At 52.8% G+C, this 23,011-nt stretch overlaps 1 protein-coding gene across 5 annotated transcripts in view; it reads left to right on the forward strand.

Moving 5' to 3' along the window:
- The window catches only part of Sulf2 (sulfatase 2), an 82,643-nt gene that overhangs the window by 23,178 nt on the left and 36,454 nt on the right, over nt 1-23,011 (forward strand). For all 5 annotated transcript variants that reach the window (XM_057780418.1, XM_057780413.1, XM_057780412.1 and 2 more), the window contains exons 2-3: nt 2,706-2,972; nt 17,510-17,749. In XM_057780418.1, the coding sequence (XP_057636401.1) occupies nt 2,798-2,972; nt 17,510-17,749 (415 nt within the window). In that variant the 5' untranslated portion in view covers nt 2,706-2,797. The remainder of the gene's footprint in view (nt 1-2,705; nt 2,973-17,509; nt 17,750-23,011) is intronic.

Here is a 23,011-nt window from a genome sequence, read left to right on the forward strand (position 1 = left end):
TGGGTTTGATCCCTGGCACAGTATAGACCACGGTGGTACACCCCTGTAATCCAGCACTCAGAAGGTAGAGTCAGGAACTTCAGGAGTTCAAGGTCACTCTTAGCTACCTAGCACATTCAAGGTCATACTGAGACCCTTTCTCCAAAATAACAGAAAACCTGCAGTTGATTAACAAAAACTACTTGGAGGGCGACAGGAATGGGGAATGTGGCATTGGATGGAAGAAGTTGCAGGGTGGGGGGAGGGGGTGACAGCTTTAGGGTAAGGAGAGGCACCAGGCAGTCAGGAGGGCACGGTTCAGATGTCCTCTGCTGTCCTCTCTGGATGCCAGTGGGGACAATGAATCTGTCTTCTAGAATGCCGTGGGAAGAGGAGAGCCCATGTCTCTGGGGTCATGGAAAGGACTGAGAAACCCATGCAGGAAGGTGACCACTGCCCAGAGATGGCTCACACTACAGTGCGAAAGCTCTGCTTCTGCCTCTGGGTGACCTGTTTCATCCCTCACTCCCAGATGTCTGATAGGGAAACTGAGGCACGGCAGTGTTAAGCGACTAGACAAGAAACTCAAAGGTCTGTGCTCTTAACTGTCACTCAGGGTAGCTCAGAGAGACCACTGCATTGGCTCTTTCTGGCCCCAGATGTGGGTTGTAGTATGGCAGGGAGCCGAGGGAGCCTGTGTCTGCCCTCCTGGGTGCCACCCTCGGTGGCCATGCAAGACTTCATTTCATTCTGTGTCCTCAGCGGCCTGGTGCCATGACTCTCTCCCCAGCTCTCTCTGGAGCTTGTTTTGCAGGCCAGCCCAGGACTTGGGGTAGGCAGTGGGAGCCACTCACAGTCCTGTCCTCCCCCTCCCTGCCCCCCACCCGCGCCCCCACCAACCGCCCAGGGAAAAGGCAAATGCTCAAGGAGACATTGTCCCTGTCAGCCTATCGTGACACCTGGGTTAGAACCAGGTGCTCACAGCACAGTGGGAGAGATGACCACAGACAGACAGTTAAGAGTTAGGAGGGCTCCACCAGCAGCAAGGAGAGCCTCTGGGGCTCTCAGCAGGGAGGTCCATAGCTACCCTGGACCAAGAGACAAGAGGAGGGAGTACCCCGTGGCCCCCAGAAGAACTGTGGCCACTGATGGGGGAATACTGCCCTGTGTGTGACAGGGGGTGGGGAGTGGGCAGGGGGAGCAGAAGGAAGAAGAACATCTGAGTCCGGCTGGCCCTCTGGAGTCTGGTATCCCCCACTCTGCAGAATTCAAAGTGTCTTGGAATCTCCACTCCTCTGGTTAGCTATTTCTTTGCACCAGACACTGCCCAAGGTACAGGGGACCCAGGTGGAACCAATGAAAGTCCCATCTCTGTCCTCATGGGGCTGTCCCTCCTGTGTGGGGGATGCGGGGGCGGGATGTGTGTGGGTCACGGGAAGTAAGCTCATTTCAAGGTGTGGTGGTGATTGATTGAGGGACATCAAGCAGGTGATAAAATGGTGCTTGAATGGGGGCCGGGGGGGGGGTGGCTGTTGTCTGAGGAGGTAGCATTAGTGCCCAGACTTGGCAGAGCAGAATGAGCAGGCCAGACGAAGACAAAGCTCTTACCGTGATTACAAAAGGCCAGGGTCAAAAAGTCAGGGGGTAGAAATGACCCCCATCTTGTTCAGCAACGGAAGGAAGCCAGTGGGGATGGAGAGGTGAGTGAGAGCTGGCACTCAAAGGAGGACATTTGAGCACAAGACTGAGACCAGCCAGGGCCTTGAGCCAGCACAACCAGAAGCAGGTCCCCCCTCCCCCACTTTTGCCCTACATCTGAGTTGCTGCTAGCACATGCGCGGCCCTGCTGTGTCAGGGGATCTCCTTGCCATTTTAGGAAGTTCCCTCCAGCCGCCCTGAAGGCTAGAACACCCCTGGGCACTCTTACAGCTCTAGGGCGGGTGTGATGGTGGCGACAGCATAACCCTGTGGGGCCAGAGGATGCTCTGAGCGCCCTGTAGCTGGGTCCACTACCGCCATGGTCAGCAGGACAGGCAGACTCCTCCAAGGCCACAGCTGTGGTGGTGTGTCTTGACTTCTTGATGGCATCCCTTCTCTTCCCCCCAGCAAAGTGGGTGCTGAGGCCTCTCTGCGGGGCCGCCGTTCCCATCTCCCTCACCCACCTTTGCTGAGGTACTGTCGCCTGGGCTTAAGGATGACTTGAGACTAGTGTGGGATGTGCCAGTTCCTCCCCCTCAGCCTTCTCTACGGTTGTTACCTTGAGAGGAGCCCTTTCACCCTTGTGCACATGGCCCTGTCAGGTTGAGTACTTAGCTTGGTCCCTGGGAAAACTGGGGTTTCTCTGTTTGTGGGGACAACAGCCCCAGAAAGGCGCATCTAATACTGGAACCGATGGCCACACAGCCCAAAGCATCCTAGCGACCCAAGTTGCCCATTGCTGGGACCGGAAGGGAAGGGCCAGGCAGAAGTGCTGGTGGCCTGTCCCCTTCTGTGTCTAAGTGGGTGGGTCAGCCAAAGCTAGGCTGACCTACCTGGGGACCCTCCAGGAGAGTCCCTATGGACACTTCTGCTGCAGATCTGTCCCCAAGCCAACTGTAAACACTTCTCTAGTTTAGCCCCCCATGCGTCCCCACTGTTCTAGAACATGGACAAGACTACCCTTGCCCTTCTTTGTGCGAGGCAGCGTGCCAGTACACTGACTCCCATCTATCCCTTTCCTCCTTCAGGTCCTGAGGGAAGAGGGGAAGGAACCCCATCCACAAGACACCACCGCAGCCTCTGCATCTAGGAGGAAGCAACAGACCAGTGAGCCACGCCAATGGCGCCCCCTGGCCTGCCGCTATGGCTGCTGTCCACCGCTCTCCTGTCTCTGCTGGCTGGAAGCTCAGCCTTCCTGTCCCATCCTCGCCTGAAAGGCCGCTTCCAGAGGGACCGCAGGAATATCCGGCCCAACATCATCTTGGTGCTCACGGATGACCAGGACGTGGAGCTGGGTAAGTAGCCGAGCTGGCCAGGATACCTGGGGCTCTAGAGGTGACATGTCCCCACAGTCTCGCAGAAGCTCCAGGTGCCAGGCAGTTAAGTGGCTTCTAAGCAGATGTAACCTTGGGTGCCTTGAGAATGTGGGTCCCTCAAGAATGGGGATCCCCAACTTCTAATGAAGAGTGGTTCCCCAGTTTATACAACATAGGGGTAAAGAGACTGAGATAATTTTGTTCTTGTTGACCACTTTGCTCTCCCAAGCTACTGGCCCATGGCCTTGGCTGACAACTAAGCCATCCCCGCTCCCTTCCCTTCTGAGCAACTGTCACAGGCTTTTGCTCCCTCTACTACAAAAAAACCTTCTTTCTGTTAGCACCAATAGGAAACCCCAAAACAGAGGCCACTGGAAGGGGGCTCCAGAGTCAATCCAGATCTGTTCTCCTTTACCTCTGGGGCATCTCCTGGGGAGCCGTATTCCCCCCACACATCTTCTCACCCTGAAGTAACTGTATGGCTTCCTCCCCCGTTGAACCCACATCCATTCTGTAACCTAGGAACACTCAAGCCCTCTGTATCCTCAGTTCTGCATTTGCAGACTCAACCAAACACAGATTAAAAACATCAGGAAATGTACCACCATTTTCCGTTCTCGCTATTCCCTGAGCGGTACAGTTGGACAGCTGTGCCCAGCACCCAGTGTCGCCGGTCATCTCAGTGAATAACAGGGGTGCAGACTATTAGCAAAGAACACAGCCGTTAGCACGAGGGCCTGAACACTGTCAGAACCCAGCACTGAGGGACAACTGTCTGTCATGAGCCACAAATGCAAGTGGTCGGGGATGCGGCCCAGTTAGGTAGAGCGCTTGCCTGGCTTGTGCCAAGTCCTGGGTTCCGTCCCTAGCACTGCAGACACCAGGCGTGTTGACATAGGACTGTAAGGCCAGCACTAGGGAGATGGAGGCAAAAGGATGAAAAGTTCAAGGTCATCGCTGAATAGATAGCTAGTGGAAGGCCATCCTGGGCTGCCTGAGGCCCAGAAATTAAAAGGAATAGATAGATAGATAGATAGATAGATAGATAGATAGATAGATAGATAGATAGATAAATGGAAGCTAGTGAGATCAGTTGCAGTAATATTTTGTTTAACCCCATACGCAAACTATACCTGAAGTGCGATCAGTCGAGCAAATTACTTGTGAATGCTTTGTCTACCTTTACCTTGCTCTCAATGCCTGGGAGGTGTGTGTCTTGGTTAGGACTGGCCACCTCTCAGGGCCTCCATAGACACATGCACAGTGTGCACTCACGTGTGATCTCCTTCTCCTAGAAGCTAGCTGTCCCTCTTCATCATCTGTACTAACTGTGCATTGTGAAAATCTGGGGCCAAGTGTCCCCAGTGGTGGTGGAGGTGATGGCATGTGCAAAGGCCCTGGGACAGGATTAAGGAAGTAGATATGGCTGGAGCCCGGAAAGGGAGATTGACAGAGACTAGGGCTGTGGTTAGGACTGCCTGTTGCTGAACGATAAAGGGTGGGTTCTTTCCTGTCTGCTCTCTGAGGCCAACAGGAAACAGTTGGTGGCAATGAAGGGAATGACTTACAAGATGGATCTTCGCAACTCACGCCTGTGTTTTAACTACTCAAAAAGGCCACTTGCACAAACTCGAGCCAGCGTTGGCACAGTGGGTGCTGAGAACCCCAAGCGTGGCTTCATGTCTGGGCATTATCAGTGTAGAAAAAAAGCCTGGAAGCTGTGAGAGTTCAGAGCTTTATCGACAGCTTAGTATACAGGGCACTAGTCTCCTGCTCACTGGGAAGGAGCTCTGCAGTACAAGGCTGTGGGTGGGAGCCGATATGCTTGCAGTGGTACCTGGCCCCACTGGGCTCGTTCCTGTGGCTCTCAAGGTACTGGAACTAGTGTCAAAGTACCTGAGGCACCCCACATGGCCACTCAGTCAGGCAGCACAACTTCAACAAAAGCAATAGGTATTTGCTCTGCAAGGGGCTGGGCCTGGGGGATGGTGACTTTGCAATGGCAAATATTGAGGCAGAGCAGGGGGAGCCACTGGGACCAGACCCATGGGGCATGTGACAGTGTGACCACAGTGAGGGAACAGAGGGATTGTGGGTATTCTTCTGAGACAATTGGGTATTCCTCTGGCTATGGAGCCCAGCTTGGCCTTGAGCTCAGATCCTCCTGCCTCAGCCACTTGAGTGCTGGAGCAACAAGCATGAGCCACCACACCCAGTGTCATTCTTAGTGAGGCAACTGGGAGGGACTGTGGCCTCACCTGAGTTGCCACAGGAATCCTCTGCTGTTCTGATGACGTCAGAGGACAAGAGTAGGAGCAGAGGGCTCCCAGTAGGCCCTCCAGGAGCAAAGTGGGTGAGGGTGAAGGCTCAGAGTGGGGGGGCAGGGCTGTATACATATATACTTGGATGCACGGGTGTGGGACCTGAGCCAGTAGAGACTAAATGCTGACTTTCAGGACAAGTCAGGGATCCGTGGATGAGCTGACGTAGGAAGAGGATAAACCAAGACCGATACCCGTCCCCCCTCCATCTTGCCATTGGAGAAAGTGAAGCACAGAGATGGCAAAACACATGTCTGGGTTACACAGCTAACTTGTGGTGAAATAGGATTTTGAACCAAGAACTGGTGGCCTTTACCACTGCTCTGCTCAATCAGTTTCCAGGATGGGTGACGGGCTATCCAAAGAGTGTCCATGTTGATGCTTAACTGTTGCAAGTACCTTCCCTGGCAGAATCTGCAGATAGGCATCTTAGTGGAAATTTCAGAGAACCGGTCAGTGGGGACAGGGCCTCCCATATTCTGTACTACGACAGTACTCTCCCGCAGCCCTAGATGCTAGAGATTGGTGCCCACCAACCGTCACCTCTCCACAGGTAGTGTCCTAAGCAAGCCAAACTGAGTCTTTGTGAGGACTGTGGGGTGGGAAGCAGGTAGTTGGGGGGCTGATGGGCTTTTTATAAACCAGACAGACCCAGATCAATAATGCATGCTCCCCAAAAGCCCAACACATTAGCTCACAGTTGGCCAAGCCGAGGGTGGTCCTGAAAAATTCATCAACTGCTATTTTCTGCTTGTCTGTGAGGCAGCTCCACAGGGCCTCTGGCTGGAGGCCTCTCAGCAGAGCTAATCTCGGGCGGGGACAGCTGTCCACTCTCATCAGGACCCAGTGAGAAGAGGGGCCCCTTCTAGCTCATGGTTGCTGTTGTGTTTACCTTGCTTTTCTGGCATGCCTCCAGTTTCCTGGTTGTCACCTGGGAGTGCTGGGTGCTGGGGACTGGTCCCCAGAACATTAGTGAGCGAGGGCACACAGGAGCATCAGCAGGACATGGGGTTGGAGTCATACATGACATCACAGTGTTGTCACATGAAGCACTGCCTCCATGGAGGCCAAGGAGATTCTGGGTTCTGCTAGCGCTGGCCAAGTGAATTGGATATGGGCCAACTCCAGGACATCTCCAGGGCTCAGCTGGAATCTGAGAGTCCAGGGGGAGTCATGCATTGTGCAAACACGAGCTCTTAGATATGGCTGCTCCATCATCGGTGGCAAAGGTCAGCTGTGTGGTGCTGTTAGAGGGGACACTAAGGTGCTGTAGGGACAGGTGTCTCATCAGATATGACAGCTCATAAATGAAGCCAGGCATAGTAGTTTATGCCTGTCACCCCAGCACTCAGGAGGTGGAGGCAGGAGGATCAAAAGTTCTAGCCCAACCTGGGCTGCATAGAGTGTATCTCGAAAACAAAACAAAGTCAGACAGGCACAGTCGCAGCCCATTGGTCTTGACTCTTCCAGTTACAAGGGACTTCCTGGAACTCAGTTCAAGCCGTGTGGGTGCAAACCAGGACCAGCAACTTACTGAGGCAGGGAAATAAAAGGCTCAGGCGTACTTGGAGCTTCAGATGCATTTGGATCCAGGCATGCCCCTCCAGATGTCACCAGTCTCTATATGGCACCCTGCTTTCCTCCAAGCTGCCTTCAGACCAGTTCACTAAGCAGATGTTAGCATTTCCCACATAAAGCCCAGTGCAGCCAGCAGCCATTACCCGGCCCAGCAACCCCCTGGACTGGGATTGAGAGGAACTGGGCGGGTTTCCCTAAAGGGAACTTGGGCATTGACTCCGGAAGATATGAGCAAGCCAGGAGGTACTCAGGCTTTTCCCATACACATCTCTGTCTGCAGCAGGATGCGCCTTGTCTGCTGCAGGATGCGCCATGTGGACCACACTCATTCCTTGCATCATCATTCCCTGAGCACCTGTTACTGAGTAACAAAATTGGCAGAATCTTGACCAACACGGGGCTTGCGTTCTAGTGTGGATGCACAAAGCACATGACATGGAACAGTGGTGAGAACAAGAGACAAAAGTCAAACACAGAGGGAAGGAGGACCTGTAACTTTATCCAGGATGATCACATTGATAAAGGGGACGTTAGATCAAGAAAGGTCAGGGAACCTGTCAAGGGGACTCCTTTGGGAAGAGCAGCCAAGCAGCAGTAATGGTTGGCACAAAGGCCCTGAGGCAGAGACATTCACGGCAGGCTGACAGAGTGGCAAGGCCGCCTGAGCCAGGGCACAGGAAGTGGGAAGTCAGAGGGGTAGTGATGGTAGCATGGGTCGTGCCAGGGCATAGGACTCTGAGCCAGAGAGAGGTCTTGAGCTTCAGGTAAGGATGGATGTCAGTGACTAGCCCTGATCAGGAGAGAGAAACAGTTGGTTTACATCTCAATCTGTGCAGAAGAGACTGTAAACAGAACAAGGCAGGTGTCGAGCAAGGGGTCTGCAGCTGTCCAGGCAGTAGAGGAGCCCAGCAAAGCCTCTGATGCAATGATGGGGGGTGCTGGGGCTCAGAGGCAAAGCCACACCAGTGGAGAACAAGTCCAAGATCTAGGCTTCAAAACAGTCAGGATAAGTTGATGGGGACACTCCGTGGCAATAGCAAGGAAGGAGCCATTCCATGGGCAGCCATGGTCAAGTCTGAAGACGAGGCTTGATTTCTGTGGTTCAGGCGTGGCGTGGGGAGGGTGAGACGGGGTACAACTTCTAGGATTGTTTGCACCTCAGTGAGATGCTGAGGACTTCAGGTCCCCAGCTCTGACATCCACTTCGTATGCAAAGCAAGCCTGGGAAAGAAGGGCCTGGCAGCCCAGCTTCCCATGTTCCATCTGGGAAATGAGGAAAGTATGCCCATGCTGCCAGCTGATAACCAAGAGACGGATTGGAAGCCCCAGGTTCTCACGGGGGCCAGATGGCAGGCAGCCTAGGACGACACACCCAGATTCCAGGCTGCAGTTCAGGGCAGCCTCATCCACCACCGACATCCATTCCCAGCATTCCAGCCCCCACTTAGCAGCGGAAAGAAGGCATGTTGGATGCAGGTTATCTCAGGAATGGCCCGCCCTGGGTTCAAACGCCCAAGCGCGTTCCTATGAGATTTTTTAGTTCTGTTCATCAACACGGGGTGTTGAGGGGCACGGGATGGGGCAGGATCCTTTGAACTCCAGAAAGAAAGCATGCCAGAATTAGGCTTGCCTACTTGGAAAAGAAAATGAAGCTCAGCATCGCTTCTTCATCACATAAACATGTCTGGAGGTCGGTGGTCCAGAATCGGTGTGGTGACATCAAGGATGTCTCCTACGCCCCCGGCTTTCCACTCTACCATCCCTGCTGTGTCACATCTGTCTTCAAGGCCACCTTGTGCTCCAGAACAGCAGCTGGAGCTCCAGCTGTGACAGCTGCCAGCCTGGCAACAAGAAACAGAGCAAAGGGCAGAAAGGGTAAAACTGTAAGTTAAGTCCAGTCTCTAAGGGCCACACCCAGCAGTCCCAAGGGACATGATCTCGGTTTATATTCAGGTGTGTGAAGATAGCTCCAGATTCGGTGCTGTACCCTTGGGGTAGTTACCAGAACTCAGAGGCAGAGCTGCCCAACACTGCCATACCCTCTGCACACACCACAGGGAGGAAGGAGGAGGAATTCAGAGCCAAGCCTCAATTTCCTTCTCTGATCTCCTGCCAGGAGCTCCCATGAGTTAAAAACCAGAGGGTTTGGGAGTTTGTTGGTGCTGGCCACTCTCTGGGGACCTAGGATGAAGAGGTCAAAGGTGATTGCTAGCTGCATACTGGCCACAAGAGAGACCATTGTGGGCTAGGTGCACTGAGATGGAAGCGGACCCACGGAGAAGGAAGAAGAGGACGCAGGCCGTGGTGGGCAGCTGGGGTCTGAGCCACAACAGAACAAAGGCAAAGGTCCCAGTAGGGACAGCTCCTCAGCAGTGAGTTGTGTGCTGAGGTCTGTACAGTGCACAGTAGTTGCCCAGATGGACAGTTCTAGAAAGAGCACTGTGGGCAGGGTGGCGGGTGCAGAGCCCCATGGCAGGCACAGTCTCACCAGGGTCTTAGAGACTGCTGCCCAGGCTGGGGAGGGAAGGCAGAGGAGGCGGGAGATGTGTAGACCCAAGCGAGCTGTGCATGAGGGTCAAGATCTCGATACGAGGTCGATGGAAGATCCCGAACATGTCCTGAGCAGGTCAGATACCAGGATCCCTGTTAGCAAAGGCTCTACCTGTGGCTGGGGAAGGGCCAGCTTGAGGGTGAGAATGGGAAGTAGGGAGACCCGTGGAGGGCGAGGGTGGGGGAGGGGGTGTGCTGGTGATGCTGAGAAGGTTGCTGAAGGAGGGCAGCAGTGGACCCCAGTTCTGCCTCTGGGCGGGCAGTGCATTGTGCTAGGCAGGGAGATTGCAGCAGGCAGGTGGTACAGAACAGAGGGGAAGACTTTTAAGAGGGCCTGAATCAGATTAATCGTGGCACCTCATGCAGAGAGGGCTAGAGGGTGAACGATGGTGTCTTAGCTAGCCTTTCTATTGCTGTGCTGATGAAAGAGTGACCAAAATCAACTTGGAGAGGGAAGAATTTGTTTCATCTTATAGCCTGTAGTCCATCATCCTGGGAAGTCAGGGCAGGAACTCAGGCAGGAACTGAAGTAAAAGCCCTGGAGGAATGCTGCTTACTGGCTCGTTCCTGTGGCTCGTTCCCATGGTTTGTTCCCGTGGCTTGTTCCCCTGGCTCACTGAGCCTGCAGCCTTTTAGGAACCAGGACCACCACCTAGGAATGGCACCACCCACAGTGGGCTGGGCCCTCGCATATAAATCATCAACCAATAAATTGCTCTGTGGGCTTGCAATCTGGTGGAAGCTTTTTCTCAATTGCTGTTCCCTCTTCCCAAATGACTTAGCCTGTGTTAACTAGCCAGCCACAGATAGAATGAAGGCTTCCCACAAACAAAACTGCTTTGCAGGTGTTGTTTTCAGTGAAGGGATAATTGGCTCTGTGACCCTCCCTCCCTTGCCAAACTTGGGGCAGCTCCAGCAAGTGCTATCTCCTTCAACACTTACCTGGTGTGGCAAGATTACTGTGTCTGTTCCCAGGTGAGCAGGGATGAGTCATGCAGAGTTCACACCCTGCCACACTCCTCTTGGGGGTCTCTCAGTCCTCTTTCTCCACTCAGAGACCCCCTTCCGAGTTTTCTCCTAGAAGCCTCCACAGCAGAGCCTTAAAGAAGGAGGGGGAAATTGACAGTGTGACTCTGGAATTTCATCTCTGCATTCAGCAGCATGGCTTCCTCAGCATCTGCCTGATTGGCTTGGGGGTTTGTGGCACCAGCTTGATTTTGCAATTCCCCAGAGTCAGAAGGGTTCCCTTGGCACTGTCAGCCAGGAAACCACGTCTAAGATGCCTGGAGTCCTGTGCCATTCATTTGGTTCCTGATTGTGAGCCTGGAGCAGACAATGTCTAGTGTACTCTGAGCCTCGCTCGGCTCCTCCCTCCTCCCAAGATGTTGCCTCTGGGTGCTACTGGTTGCCCCTCCCCAGGTCTCCCTCTCACCCCCTGCCGGGGACAGAGCTATTCTGGGACATCTCATCTCCTAAAGTGGCTCTTAAAGTGTTTCTGGGAGCAGGTGGCCTAAAGGGAGTTCCCTACAATATAGCCATTCCAGAGACACTTAAAGCTAGGTGAGGGTTGTCTCATGACCTCTGCGACCTCAGGGTGGGACAGGACAGAAGTGTTTCTTGCCCTTGGCCTGACCTTACAGTCTTTCTTCCCCTTCTGCACTGGGATGGGGGTGGGTCTTTAAGTGCAGCAGAATGATCCCTTCCAGATCTGCTTAGTGGTACCCTTCAACAGGAGTAGAAGAAGTCAGGTAGTGGGTGTAAGCTGTGGTATTTCTAGCCACAACCAGCCCATTCCAGGCCATTGCTACACAGGAAATGTCGGGGGGTTGGTTGGTCCTGAAGGGGTTCATCTGGTACCTACCCATGGGTCCATCAAGAAAGGGTCATCAATTCAATTTCTCAACACTCCTTTAGTGTCTCTAAATTCATGCAGTGCTGGGGTTTGAACCTGGGACTTTGTGTGTGCTGGGCAAAGTGTTATACCACTGAACCACATCCCTCTGCTTTGTTTGGTTGGTTGCAGCTAAGGATAACTTGGAACTCCTGATCCTCCCCACTCCTCCACAACCACAACCAACACACACACACATACATACACACACTCAAACACACCACTCACTTGCGCACACACACAGACACACCACATACACACACATGCAGTTAGATACACACCACTCACACACACACACACACTCGTGATCACACACAGAGACACACCACTCACACAAGTAGTCACACACACACACACCACCACTGGGATTACAGGCACATACCATCACATCTGGCCTTTTTATGTGGTCCTGGGAATGGAACTCAGGTCCTCACGCTTGCGCGGCTGGCACTTTACCGCTACCATTGGCAGTGCCTGGGACCATGATTCTTCCACTGTAGTGAAAGGTTCCCGTGGTCAGAAAGAAGTGTTTAGATTGAGAGTATTTGCGTGCCCACCTTCATTCCCCCATGGCCTCCAAGCCGTAGTGTTTAGTTTTTGTTACAGAGGAAAAAGCTCACAGTGCCAGAAAGTCAAGTGCCCTGGAAGCCCTCATGATATCCCAGAACAACATCCTGGTTTTCAAAATGCGGGTAGGGAGCCACGTTCTGCCGACACTAAAAAGATGTGCCCAAGTACTCCAGCAGTCTGACTGTGACCTTTAGCTGTGACTGCTCCTGTTAGCTGCAGGCACTGTGGTCTCTGCAGAGAAGGGGTCCTTGGCCAAAGGCTCCCACTGGAACATTCTGTGCTGGGTTATCTATGGCCAAGATTAAAAGCCAAATAGGAAGGCCACGGGCATAGAAACTCGCCCTCTGTCTGCCTGTGTGCTCAGTCCCTGATCCAGCCCTTGGAAACTTTGAAATAACTCAGAACCAAGACAGCCCTTCCTCCTGAGTCAGTGGAGATAAGTGGAGAGGATAAGGCAATTGGGCCCACCCGGCAGGAGCCTCTAAAGAGGCTCTATTTGAAGAAACCAGAATATAATGGGGGTTGGAGCTATGGCAGCTGGAACACAGGTCTTAAGAAGCCTTTGCGCCCCATTGTGTCCCATTGTGTCAAGAAGGGCCTAGCATAGCCGGCCTGAGGGAAAGGTGGGCTTATCAGAACAGGGCTTTCCAGGTCCTTTGAGGTTCTGTGCCAGAGGTGGACTTTGGCTCTTACTGTGAAGGAGGCAGGTGTCTGCGGGAGAGTGCCTAAAGGAACACGATGATATCACTTAATTTGTTAGAAATTGCTCTCTAGCTACTGAGGGAAGAAGACAGTGCAGATTACTTCAGTCTACGGCAATGGTCCAGGCAAGTGCTCAGTTGCTCCCATGCAGATTAGCGTCAGGACTCAGGTTACTGACTCTGGTTGTGTTTGTCCCCCACCCCAGTCTACCTCCCACCACTTTCCCAAGGAGGCCCCGCCTTCAAAGACTCTGTTTACCCACGAGGTTAAACAAGTAAGCATAGGTGGGCATCATCTCCTTAGGTACCATCCATAGTGCCAGAGGATATTGCATGGGGTGGTGCCCGCTCTACCCCAACCCAGGACAGCAGGCCTCTGGGGAAGGAATTGGACAGGAACTGCTTTGGCACCAGGAATGGCAGAAGTTGGCTCATGTTTTCAATCTTGAAAGTCTCTGGGGTGGCGAGATGGCTCAGTTGTTAAAAGTGCTCATCGTGTAAGCGTGAAGTCTGGAGTTCCATCCCCACATAAAAGCCAGGTAGCACTGGAGAGGCCAAGACAGAGAAATCGTTGAGGTTCAATGGAACGCCCTGTCTCAAAAACAGCTGAGGGCACTCAGTGTCAACCTCCGGCCTCCACATACAAGTGTGTTTGCTGCACACATGTCCACACACATATAAAAGGGAAGGAAGAAATCCTTGGTACTGCTAAGTTCCCATGGGTGGCCCTTGCTCTGACTCAAGTCTTTACAAGAACACATGAGACTGAGGCTCGGTGCAGATGTCTTGTCTAAGGCCTGGGTTCTCTCTTCAATACTGTGAAAGTAAACATAAACCAACTCAGCCAGAGACAGACAATCTCCCGTGCTAGATCAACAAACTGTGTGTGTGTGTACTTGCTTCATAGCTGAGGGTGGCCTCTCATCTGCCTGCCTCCCCCTCTCAAACGCTGAGGTTACAGGTGGATGTCATCGTGTCAGGAGATGGAAGGTGGCTTCGTGATCTGCCAGCCCAGTAGCCCCTGACTCTTGTTTGCAAACTCACTATCAAAACAGTGCATCAAATGCACTGCAGCTAGGGCATTCCATCTGTCAGTTCAGGGCTGTGGATCAGAAGTGGAAGGGTTTCATCAAAGACTCAGAGTGAAGGAGGTGGCTTGGTTAATAACATGCCTGTCGCACAAGTGTGAGACCCCCCCAGCACACATGTGAAGAAAGCAGGTGTGGCATACCTAGGCTCATCTGTAGCCTTATTCAGGAAGAGGGAAATGGGGGAGGGGGATAGAGACAGGAGGCTCTCATTGCTTGATGGCATCCATTTTAGCCTGTGAGATTTGAGTTCAGTGAAGGCCCTGTATGCAGAGATCAGGTGGAGAGCAATTGAGGGAGACACCAGTCCTTTACCTCGGGCTTCCCTGTGCCTAAGTGCCCGAGTGTGCACATGTGCACACACACAGATCACACAAGTGATAGGCTAGGTACCCCTATGCAGCGTTCACAAGAAGGGTGAGCAGTTGCGGGTTGTGGGGACATCTGGCAGTTAGGCGTTTGGGGGCCCTGAAGTTTAAGACCTATTGTGGGAGAGGGGAGACTCACACCAAGAGATGTTAGGATAACCTCACCCTGGCTCTGTGTGGTGGGACAGTTTGATCACAGAAAGAAACGATGCCTGTTTTGATCTGTACGTCCCCAGGTTTATGTTGGACAGACCACGTTTAGGTTGGCTGGCCACTTCACATGAAGCATGAGAGCTGCCCCCTTCCCCTGTGTGTGGCTGTGTCTTCCCAGCCAAGGGCTGTTAGTCCTCTGAGCCATTAGCTCATGTGTTTTCCCATTACAGAAGTGGGTTTTATAGCCCAACACTGGGCCCTTTCAGTAAAGCAGGTCACTGTCTGCAAGGGAGCCATAGTGTGTGTGCTTTTCTGCACAGACCCCTGTGTCATTTTGGCCCTAAGAATTATTCTCCTGTAACTGACTACCCACCCAGCTCTTCCCCAACGGCATCTGCCAGGTCTGGTGACAGCATGGCTCTCCCAGGGGGGCATGGAAGCCTCCTGAGCTTCCAGCCCTAAAATGTAAGAGGCAGCCCCAATACAGCTTTGGGGGGTGCTTCTTGAGCCTCCAGAGGGGGTCTGATGGCTTATGGAGCCAACTTAGGTCCCCAAATGCTGAGACGCTGAGCCCCTGCCATCAGCTGTTCAGTTCTCTCTTGGGAGGTCTGAACCATGGAGGGTCCATCCCACCCATGGCACAAGGGATTCATGGCAGAGAAATAATGCAGGAGCAACAATGGGGTGTGGCAGTCCTGGGGCCCAGGAACTATGGACAGGATGCTGGGGAAGAAGGAAGTGTCACAGACGGCAACATGGAGCCATGAGCCCAAACCAAGAGGGAGGTGGGAAACAGTGGGCCAGGGAGGAGAGCACATAGCTAGGGGAGGTGCCACTGGGAACCTTTGAGGAAGATGGCATGAGTGTGTGTGTGTGTGTGTCTGTCTCTCTCTGTGTGTGTGCCTGTATGACTCTCTGTCTCTGTGTGCATGTGTCTGTCTCTCTCCTCTCTATCTCTGTATATGTGTGTCTCTGTCTCTGTATGTGTGTGTCTGTCTGTCTCTCTGTATGTGTGTCTCTGTCTCTGGGTATGTGTGTCTCTGTCTCTCTGTGTATATGTGTGTCTGTCTCTGTATGTGTGTCTCTGTCTCTGGGTATGTGTGTCTGTGTCTATCTGTCTCTGTGTATGTGTGTCTCTGTCTCTCTATGTACAGCTTCATGAGTATTGGGAACCATATTCTATACAGAGGAAAGAATAGGCCTGGGGCTCTTAGTTGGTTTGTGGACAAAGCAAGGGTCCTGTGGCTACAGAATGGTGAGACGTGGGTTAAAGTGGACGGGTGCTGGCTACATCCTGGGGGTGTCACCCAAGTAGAAAGCAGTGATCCTAGTCCTGGGGAGAGGGCCTATCACCTGACCAGGTCCAGTGGTAGATATATGCTCCAAACAGCAAAGGGCAAGCTCATCAGATAGCAGAGCATTCAAATGCTGGCCCAGGAATCGCCAGATATCGCCTGAGTAACTGGAGGGAAGGTAGGGACTTCTAGAGCTTGACCGGATGTGTCCCACCAGGTATCAGTGGACAACCAGTGGCATCAGGAGTGGAAGATTCTGACTTGCACCATGGTATTTGCTAGGCTTCTGTCCCCTTCCCAGTTCTCATCAGAACTCTACCACTAATACCACTGGGCAGATCTGTGTTATAAAGAACAGGCTCTTACTGCTCCCAGAAGCTGACATTGCTTCAAGTAGTAGAAGCCAGTTAGGGCCACCTGCCTGTCACAGTTCCACTCCCCATCCCTGTGTGTAAACAGGTGTGGACAGCATACTCCCCTGGAGCCACCCAAAGGGGGCATCTCTGAGGGTTGGTGAGACGCCTTGTGGCATCCCATCAGTGCCATAAGAGATCACTTCTGTCCTCAAGGGGCCCTTGCTAAAGCCAAGAGTCAAAGGCATGGGGACCCTGCACTTCCCCAGGACACCATCACCAGGGCTTGGTGAAGGTGACATTCACCATTCTGCTCTCATCTGCCACCCTCCCGACTCCGGGGCCCCACCTGTCACTAAGTGCCCTAGCTTCACTTCCTGTTCAGAAAGGGACGCTTTGAAAAACAACTTTGCGTATCATATGTGCTACCAATAGACAGCCAGCCCGAGACATTGCCCCATGTGTTAGAAATGCCAATCGTGGACACTGCTCTCCACCCCAGGGACAGGCCAGTGGTCCCAAAGCTCAGATCAATTAGCAGGCGACAACAGAGACTTTCAGCGCCTGATGGATGCATGTGATCCGACGTCCATTGCAGAATGTGCTGCGGAGTGTGGCCAACTCCAGAGCTCCTGATGTGTTTGAGCTAAAAGTCAGAGCTTAACACCCCACTGTGTGCCTGGCATAGTGGCACAGGCCTTTGATCCCAGCCCTCCAGAGGCAGAGGCAGGGTGGATCTCTGAGTTTGAGGGCAGCCTGATCTACAGAGCGAGTTCCAGGACAGTCAGGGCTACACAGGTGGGGGATGTAGCTCAGGTGGCAGTGTTTGCCTAGTGTGACAAGTCTGTGGGTTTCATCCACAGAACGGTATAAATTAGGAATAGTGATGGAGGCCTGTAATCCCAGGACTCAGGACACGGAGGCAGGAGGATCAAAATCATCTTTCACCATGGCAGGTTTGAAGCCAACCTGGGCTTTGTAGAGTATGAGCTAGTTAGTAATGCCTTCATTCAACTCAAAGCTCACAGGCTAGAATTGATGCCATCAAGCAATGAGAGCCTCCTGTCTCTATTCTCTCCCCCCGCCACACACACTTTTCCCCTTCCTGAACAAGGTTACAGATGAGCCTAGGTGTACCACACCTGCTTTCTTCACATGCGTGATGGGGGGGGGTCTCACGCTTGTGCGACAGGCACGGTACCAACTGAGCCATCTCCTTCGCTCTGAGTCTTTATTTGATGAAACCCTTCAACTTCTGATCCACAGCCCTGGCCTGAAAGATGGAATGTCCTAGCTGCACACCTTTAACCCCAGCACTCGGGAGGCAGAGGCAGGTGGATCTCTGTGAGTTTGAGGCCAGCCTGGTCTACAAGAACTCGTTCCAGGACAGGCCCCAAAGCTATAGAGAAACCCTGTCTCAAGCAAACAAATAAACAAAGATACTTAAAACCAGGTTTTTATCCAACATAGGTCTCTAGTGGGACTGAGACCGGGGCCTTCCTGGTTGAGTTCGGGGTGGAGATCTGGCCCATGCAGCCCATGGATTTCCTAAGCCTGCCTGCAGCTCCAGGCTTAGGGTTGGGAGCCCCCCAAGTCCTCCCCCCCCCCCGCGCAGGCCACGTGACTCACCAGTGCCCTTTGCTTGCAGGCTCCATGCAAGTGATGAACAAGACAAGGCGCATTATGGAGCAGGGTGGGGCGCACTTCATCAACGCCTTCGTGACTACACCCATGTGCTGCCCTTCTCGCTCCTCCATCCTCACGGGCAAGTACGTCCACAATCACAACACCTACACCAACAACGAGAACTGCTCCTCGCCCTCCTGGCAGGCACAGCACGAGAGCCGCACCTTCGCCGTGTACCTCAACAGCACAGGCTACCGGACAGGTGAGGACCAGGGTGAGGGGATTGCCTGAGGGGTCTCCTCAAGGAATAGGTGGCCTCTTGTGCCCTCAGTGAGCATCTCTGGGTGTGATGCCCATACTACACGGGTACCCACAATAAGCCTGTGTTGCAAGGAGGCCACTTGTTGGTTCCAGATTGCTCAGCCCCCTGAAGTAATCACACAGAAACTGTATTAAATCACTGCTTGGCTTATTAGCTCTAGCATCATATTGGCTAGCTCTTACATATTAATTTAACCCATTGCTATTAATCTTTGTATTGCCACGTGGCAGTGGCTTACCAGGTAAAGTTCCATCTGCCTCCAGTGGGGCTACATGGCTTCTCTCTGACACTGCCTCCTTTCTCCCAGCATTCAGTTTAGTTCCCCCCACCTGCCTACCTAAGTTCTGCCCTATCAACAGGCCAAGGCAGTTTCTTTATTAACTAATGGTATTCACAGCATACAGAGGGAAATCACACATCAAATCTGGGTCACCAGCAGAATGGGTTTCATCCCCCATTGAAGTTCCAAGTTCATTTCTATGCGTAGAAAGTAGATGTGTCTGCAGTGGGTTCTAAAAACGACCTTCTCAAAGAAACTGGGCTTTTACAAAATGGGGAGTCCAGGGAGATTGCAAATTCTCTGACAGAGAGGCCACAAGATAATCCCTGCATGCGTTTGAGGCTTGTTTCTAAAGCTGTTCAGAACTGTTTTCTTGACTGAGACCAGCCATCTGTCTGAGAAAAGGTTCCAGAATATTGAGGTTGAAGTTAGAGAGGAGTAGACATGGGGACTCGTGGGTACATTGTGGGAGTAACCAGGATGACGAAGGAAGGGGTTGCCATGGTAAGAGACTTTCAACCGCACTCATATGTATGTCAGAGGTGGGATGTACTGTGTTCCTACTTGACAAAGTTTCTGTGGAGTTTGAAAGGCCACTCACTAGGCTCGTGTCTGAGGTCATGCTATACTCCCAACCCATTTACCTCCCCCTTGCCAAATTCTCCAGACTCAACTCACTGAACTTGCTTGAATTTAAAAAAACCAAACAAACACTCTCCTACCTTGGCAAGCAGCCTAAGCAGTTGTGAAACCAGATAATACAGCTCAGATGTTGCAAGCCCAGGGACTTACTTGCCTCTTAGTGCTGAGACATTGTTTTGAGTAGGAGTGAGGAGGGGCCAGGCATCTCCTGTAGCTGACCTGCAGCGGCTGGGGCTGGGCAGCCCCTCAGATGCCCAGTGGAAGTAGATGGAGCTTACTCCCTATCTGCCATGCTCCTCCCACCATGGGAACCATCCCAAAAGCGGGTTCAGCTGTAGGAACTGGCTCCTCCACATGGGCAAGCCATGAGGGTGCAGACCCTGATAGTTTGGAGTATTTACAGAAAGCATTGTTAGAAGTCACTGCGGGCCAGTGGTTTAGATGGTTGGGAAGCCTGAACTTGGCTGGAATTGGGCTAGGTGGGGACATAGCAGGGTGGCAGTGTCTGTTGGAGAGTGCACCTGCCATTCAGAACTAGAAATGATACCCACACCAGCCCCAATTTGAAACCCTCAACTGTCTCTGCATGTTTGTGAGGGACAGACAAGGGCTGAAGCCAGAGGTGCTGGGTTTCAGCAGGATAAACATCCACTGGTTAGTGCAAGTTTCTGGCTATGGCTCCCGTCGAATCAGAAGCTTGCATATCCTATATAAGCACCTGGAGCCTGTTCATCATTTCCCCGTGTTCCTGGTCCCCGGCCCCCTCAACCCAGGGTGAGCCACCAGCAGCCCTGGTTGTGTTGCATGTCCCCAGCGTAAATCCCTGATAAGACACAGTGGGCTGTGGGGGAGGTAGAGAGATTGGAGCGCCGATCTCAGATTTCCAGACACTGCTGTGGGGGATAAAGAGCCTTTTCCAGCACTTTCTACCAGCCAGATACAGCTAAGGTCTTCCCTCTCCAGACAGCCATCTGAGTTCAGCAGCCCCACATGGTCCCATGGCTGCTAGACTACAGTGGCAGTGGTGATACACCCTGTGCACCCACACACACATGTTCTAGAATGTTTCTGGGGAACCTGGAGCAAACCATTCATTAGACGCTTGCGTTCCGTCAGGCTCTCCTTGGGGTGCTGTCTTACTTAGGGTTTCTGTTGCTGTGAAGAGACAATGACCACAGCGACTCTTATAAAGGAAACCATTTACTTGAGGTGGCAGCTTACAATTCAGAGGTTCAGCCCATTATCGTCATGGCGGGGAGCATGGCGGCATGCAGGCAGACATGGCACTGTCTACATCGTGATCAGAAGGCAACAGGAAGTAGACTACGACACTGGAAGTATCTTGAGCATAAGAGAGCTCAGAGCCCACCCCCAGGGTGACACACTTCCTCCCACAAGGCCACACCCACTCCAACAATGCCACACCTCCTAATAGTGCTACTCCCTATGATATGGGAGCCAATTACATTTCAATGACCACAGGCACTGTTTTCAGATTGTACTATGTAGCCCAGTTCTTTTAGTTCTCACAGAGTTGGGGAAGGACACCGACTAAGGCCTTAGGTTCCATCATTCAGTGTGGGTGGCCGCCACACTATAGCCTTGGTGTGCTAATACCTGCACAGGCCATCATGTGGAGGGTTTGGCACTAAGCACCCTGACAAAAAACACCCTGCTACATAAAGGCAGACATGTGTGTGCATGTGTGCATATGGCCCTGAAGAGGCTTCAAGTCAGAAGGACGCCCACCATATTACTTTCCCTCTGCGACCGCCCCCTCTCCTACCTCCTTGTCCTACCGTGAGCCCCATCAGACTGTGTCCACCTGCACATTGGCATCTCTCTTAGGGTCCTCATGTGTCAAACTCACATGCCCAATTTGCCCTCTGGCATCTCTCTTAGGATCTCCATGTGTCAAACCCACCATGTCCAGCCTGCCCACTGGCATCTCTCTTGGGGTCCCCTGTGTCAAACCCACCATGTCCAGCCTGCCCTCTTTGTTCACTGTTCCCCTCGTTAGGGATGCTCGCTGGCTCTCCCTTAGCAGTTCCAACTTCCGTTCACTCAGGCCAAGTCCTTAGAGCCAGGCTTGATTTTTCATCCTTCCTATCACAGTCAGTCCACCAACCCACCCCCACTACTCTTCCTAAAACATGCCTGAGCCCCTCCACTGTCTCCCCATCTCATCCCCCAGGCTTCTCTGTCCCTCATCATCCTCAAGGTCTGTCCTTCCTGGTCCTTTTCCGTCCTCCACACAGCAAGCAGTGCGGTCCCATCAGGACCTCTGCTGCTGTCTGCTAAGGATGGAGACCCCCCCACAGCTGCTGTGGGATCCCTAGGAACTACCCCTCCTGTCCATCTTGGCCTCCCCCATCCCTGTTAGTAGCTCCACCCACAGGGGTTCCTTCCTGTTGCTCAGTCAGTGGATCAGGCACAGACCTTGGGGCCTCCGTACTTTTCCTCTAAGGCAGTGCTTCTCCACCTGTGGGTTGTGACCGCTGTGGGGGTCGAATGACCTTTTCACAGGGGTCGCCCAAGACCATCAGAAAATGCAGGTATTTACCTTATGGTTCATAACAGTAGTAAAATTACAGTTATGAAGTAGCAACGGAAATAATTTTATGGTTGGGGGGGTCACCATAACATGAGGAAGGGGATTAAAGGGTCACAGCCTTAAGAAGGTTGAGAACCACTGGTCTACAGAGTCTTCAGAAAACTCTTATGACTTGCTTTCAACTCCCCCCAACACACCAGGGGGAGTTCCGATGTCCCCAGAGGACCCTTCTGTGAACACCCCAGTCCCTCATCTCCTTGCTCGGTTTCTTTTCCTTTTGAGCCATGGCACCACCCAGCCAGGATCTGTGAATCTGGCCTTCCCCTGTTGTTACCCTCCCCCTCTTGACAGGCTCCCTGCCCTGGATCTTGCTTCCTCTAACCCTTTCTCCCACATGGCTTGTTGACTGACTGTGCTGACTTCCCTGCTATGTCTCCCAGGCCCAAGAGCTCCTGGCCTACGGTGGGTGCGTGGATGGCTTCCCGTGCCCCTGCCATAGCCAGCAGCCCACCCCATCGCCTCTTTCATCTTTCTGCACACACAGGAGAGACTTCAGCTGTCCTGGACGCTTCTCAGGGCCCTGGTGCAGCTGTCCCTGACTTCACAATGGCAGCCTTTTTTGCCCTTGGCCTCCCTTCTGCTTGTCTGTGGCTGGCTTCCTCTCCCCTGAGTGCACACAAGCACACAGGGACACACTCGAGTGTGTACACACACACAGAGCCCTTCTTGCCCAATCCAGCTGCACATCACCCTGGTGCCTGTCCTGTGACAGCAGAGTTCCCAAGTACCCCCAGAGTCTGGGCTCTTCAGCAGTAAAGACCCCCTGAGGGACTTGCCTCTCGGCATAGGGGTCTGGGCCTTCCCTGGTCACATCTGCCTCTTGTATTGAGCTCAGTGTCCTTTAGCTGAGCCAAGCATGGTGGCATGCCTGTAATCTCAGTCCATAGGAGGTAGAGGATCCTAGGAGAATCTAGAGTTCAAGCTCATCCTTGTCTATGTATTAAGTCTGAGGCTAGCCTGGACTACGTGAAACCATCTTGAACAACAAAAACGAGCTGGAGAGATGGCTCAGCAGTTAAGAGCACTTACTGCTCTTGCAGAGGACCCAGGTTTGGTTCCCAGCACTCACATGGCAGCTCACAATCATCTGTAACTCCAGTTCCAGGGGATCTGGTGCCCTCTTCTGGCCTCCATTTGCACCAGGCATATATGCAGTGCACATATATATACATGCAGATATTCACACATACACATGAAACCAATCTTGTTAAACCCTAAGTCCTTAGACCTTAAGCCCTTTCTTCAACACTTTTAAGATCTGTATAAGAGAGGAACCGGGCCCCAGCTCTAACATTACTTGTGACCGAGTTGGGACTTTTCCGTGAGCCTCAGTTTCCCCTTCAGTACAGCAGTGTTAGGACATGGTTAGTCGCCCTGTGCCCATGATGTGCACTGCCCCAAGGATGGTGTGACCAGGTCCCACAAACTCCAGAGGAGAAAGTCCCTGGGAGGGAGAAGGACGCAGGGACTGGGAGATGATTGTTCTGTTACTAGTGTGCTTGCCGCTGAAGCACGGGGACCTGCGCTTCATTCCTGGGTCCCCCATAAAAAGCCAGACATGGAGCACGCGCCTCTCGTGAACCCTGGAGAGACAGATGGGAAGCCTCCTCGGGGCTCATTGGCCAGCCAGCCTAGCCAATTGGAGCGATTCAGTGAGAGATGTCTC

The sequence above is a fragment of the Chionomys nivalis genome, chromosome 9 (assembly GCF_950005125.1).
Source record: "Chionomys nivalis chromosome 9, mChiNiv1.1, whole genome shotgun sequence".
Classification (NCBI taxonomy): domain Eukaryota; kingdom Metazoa; phylum Chordata; class Mammalia; order Rodentia; family Cricetidae; genus Chionomys; species Chionomys nivalis.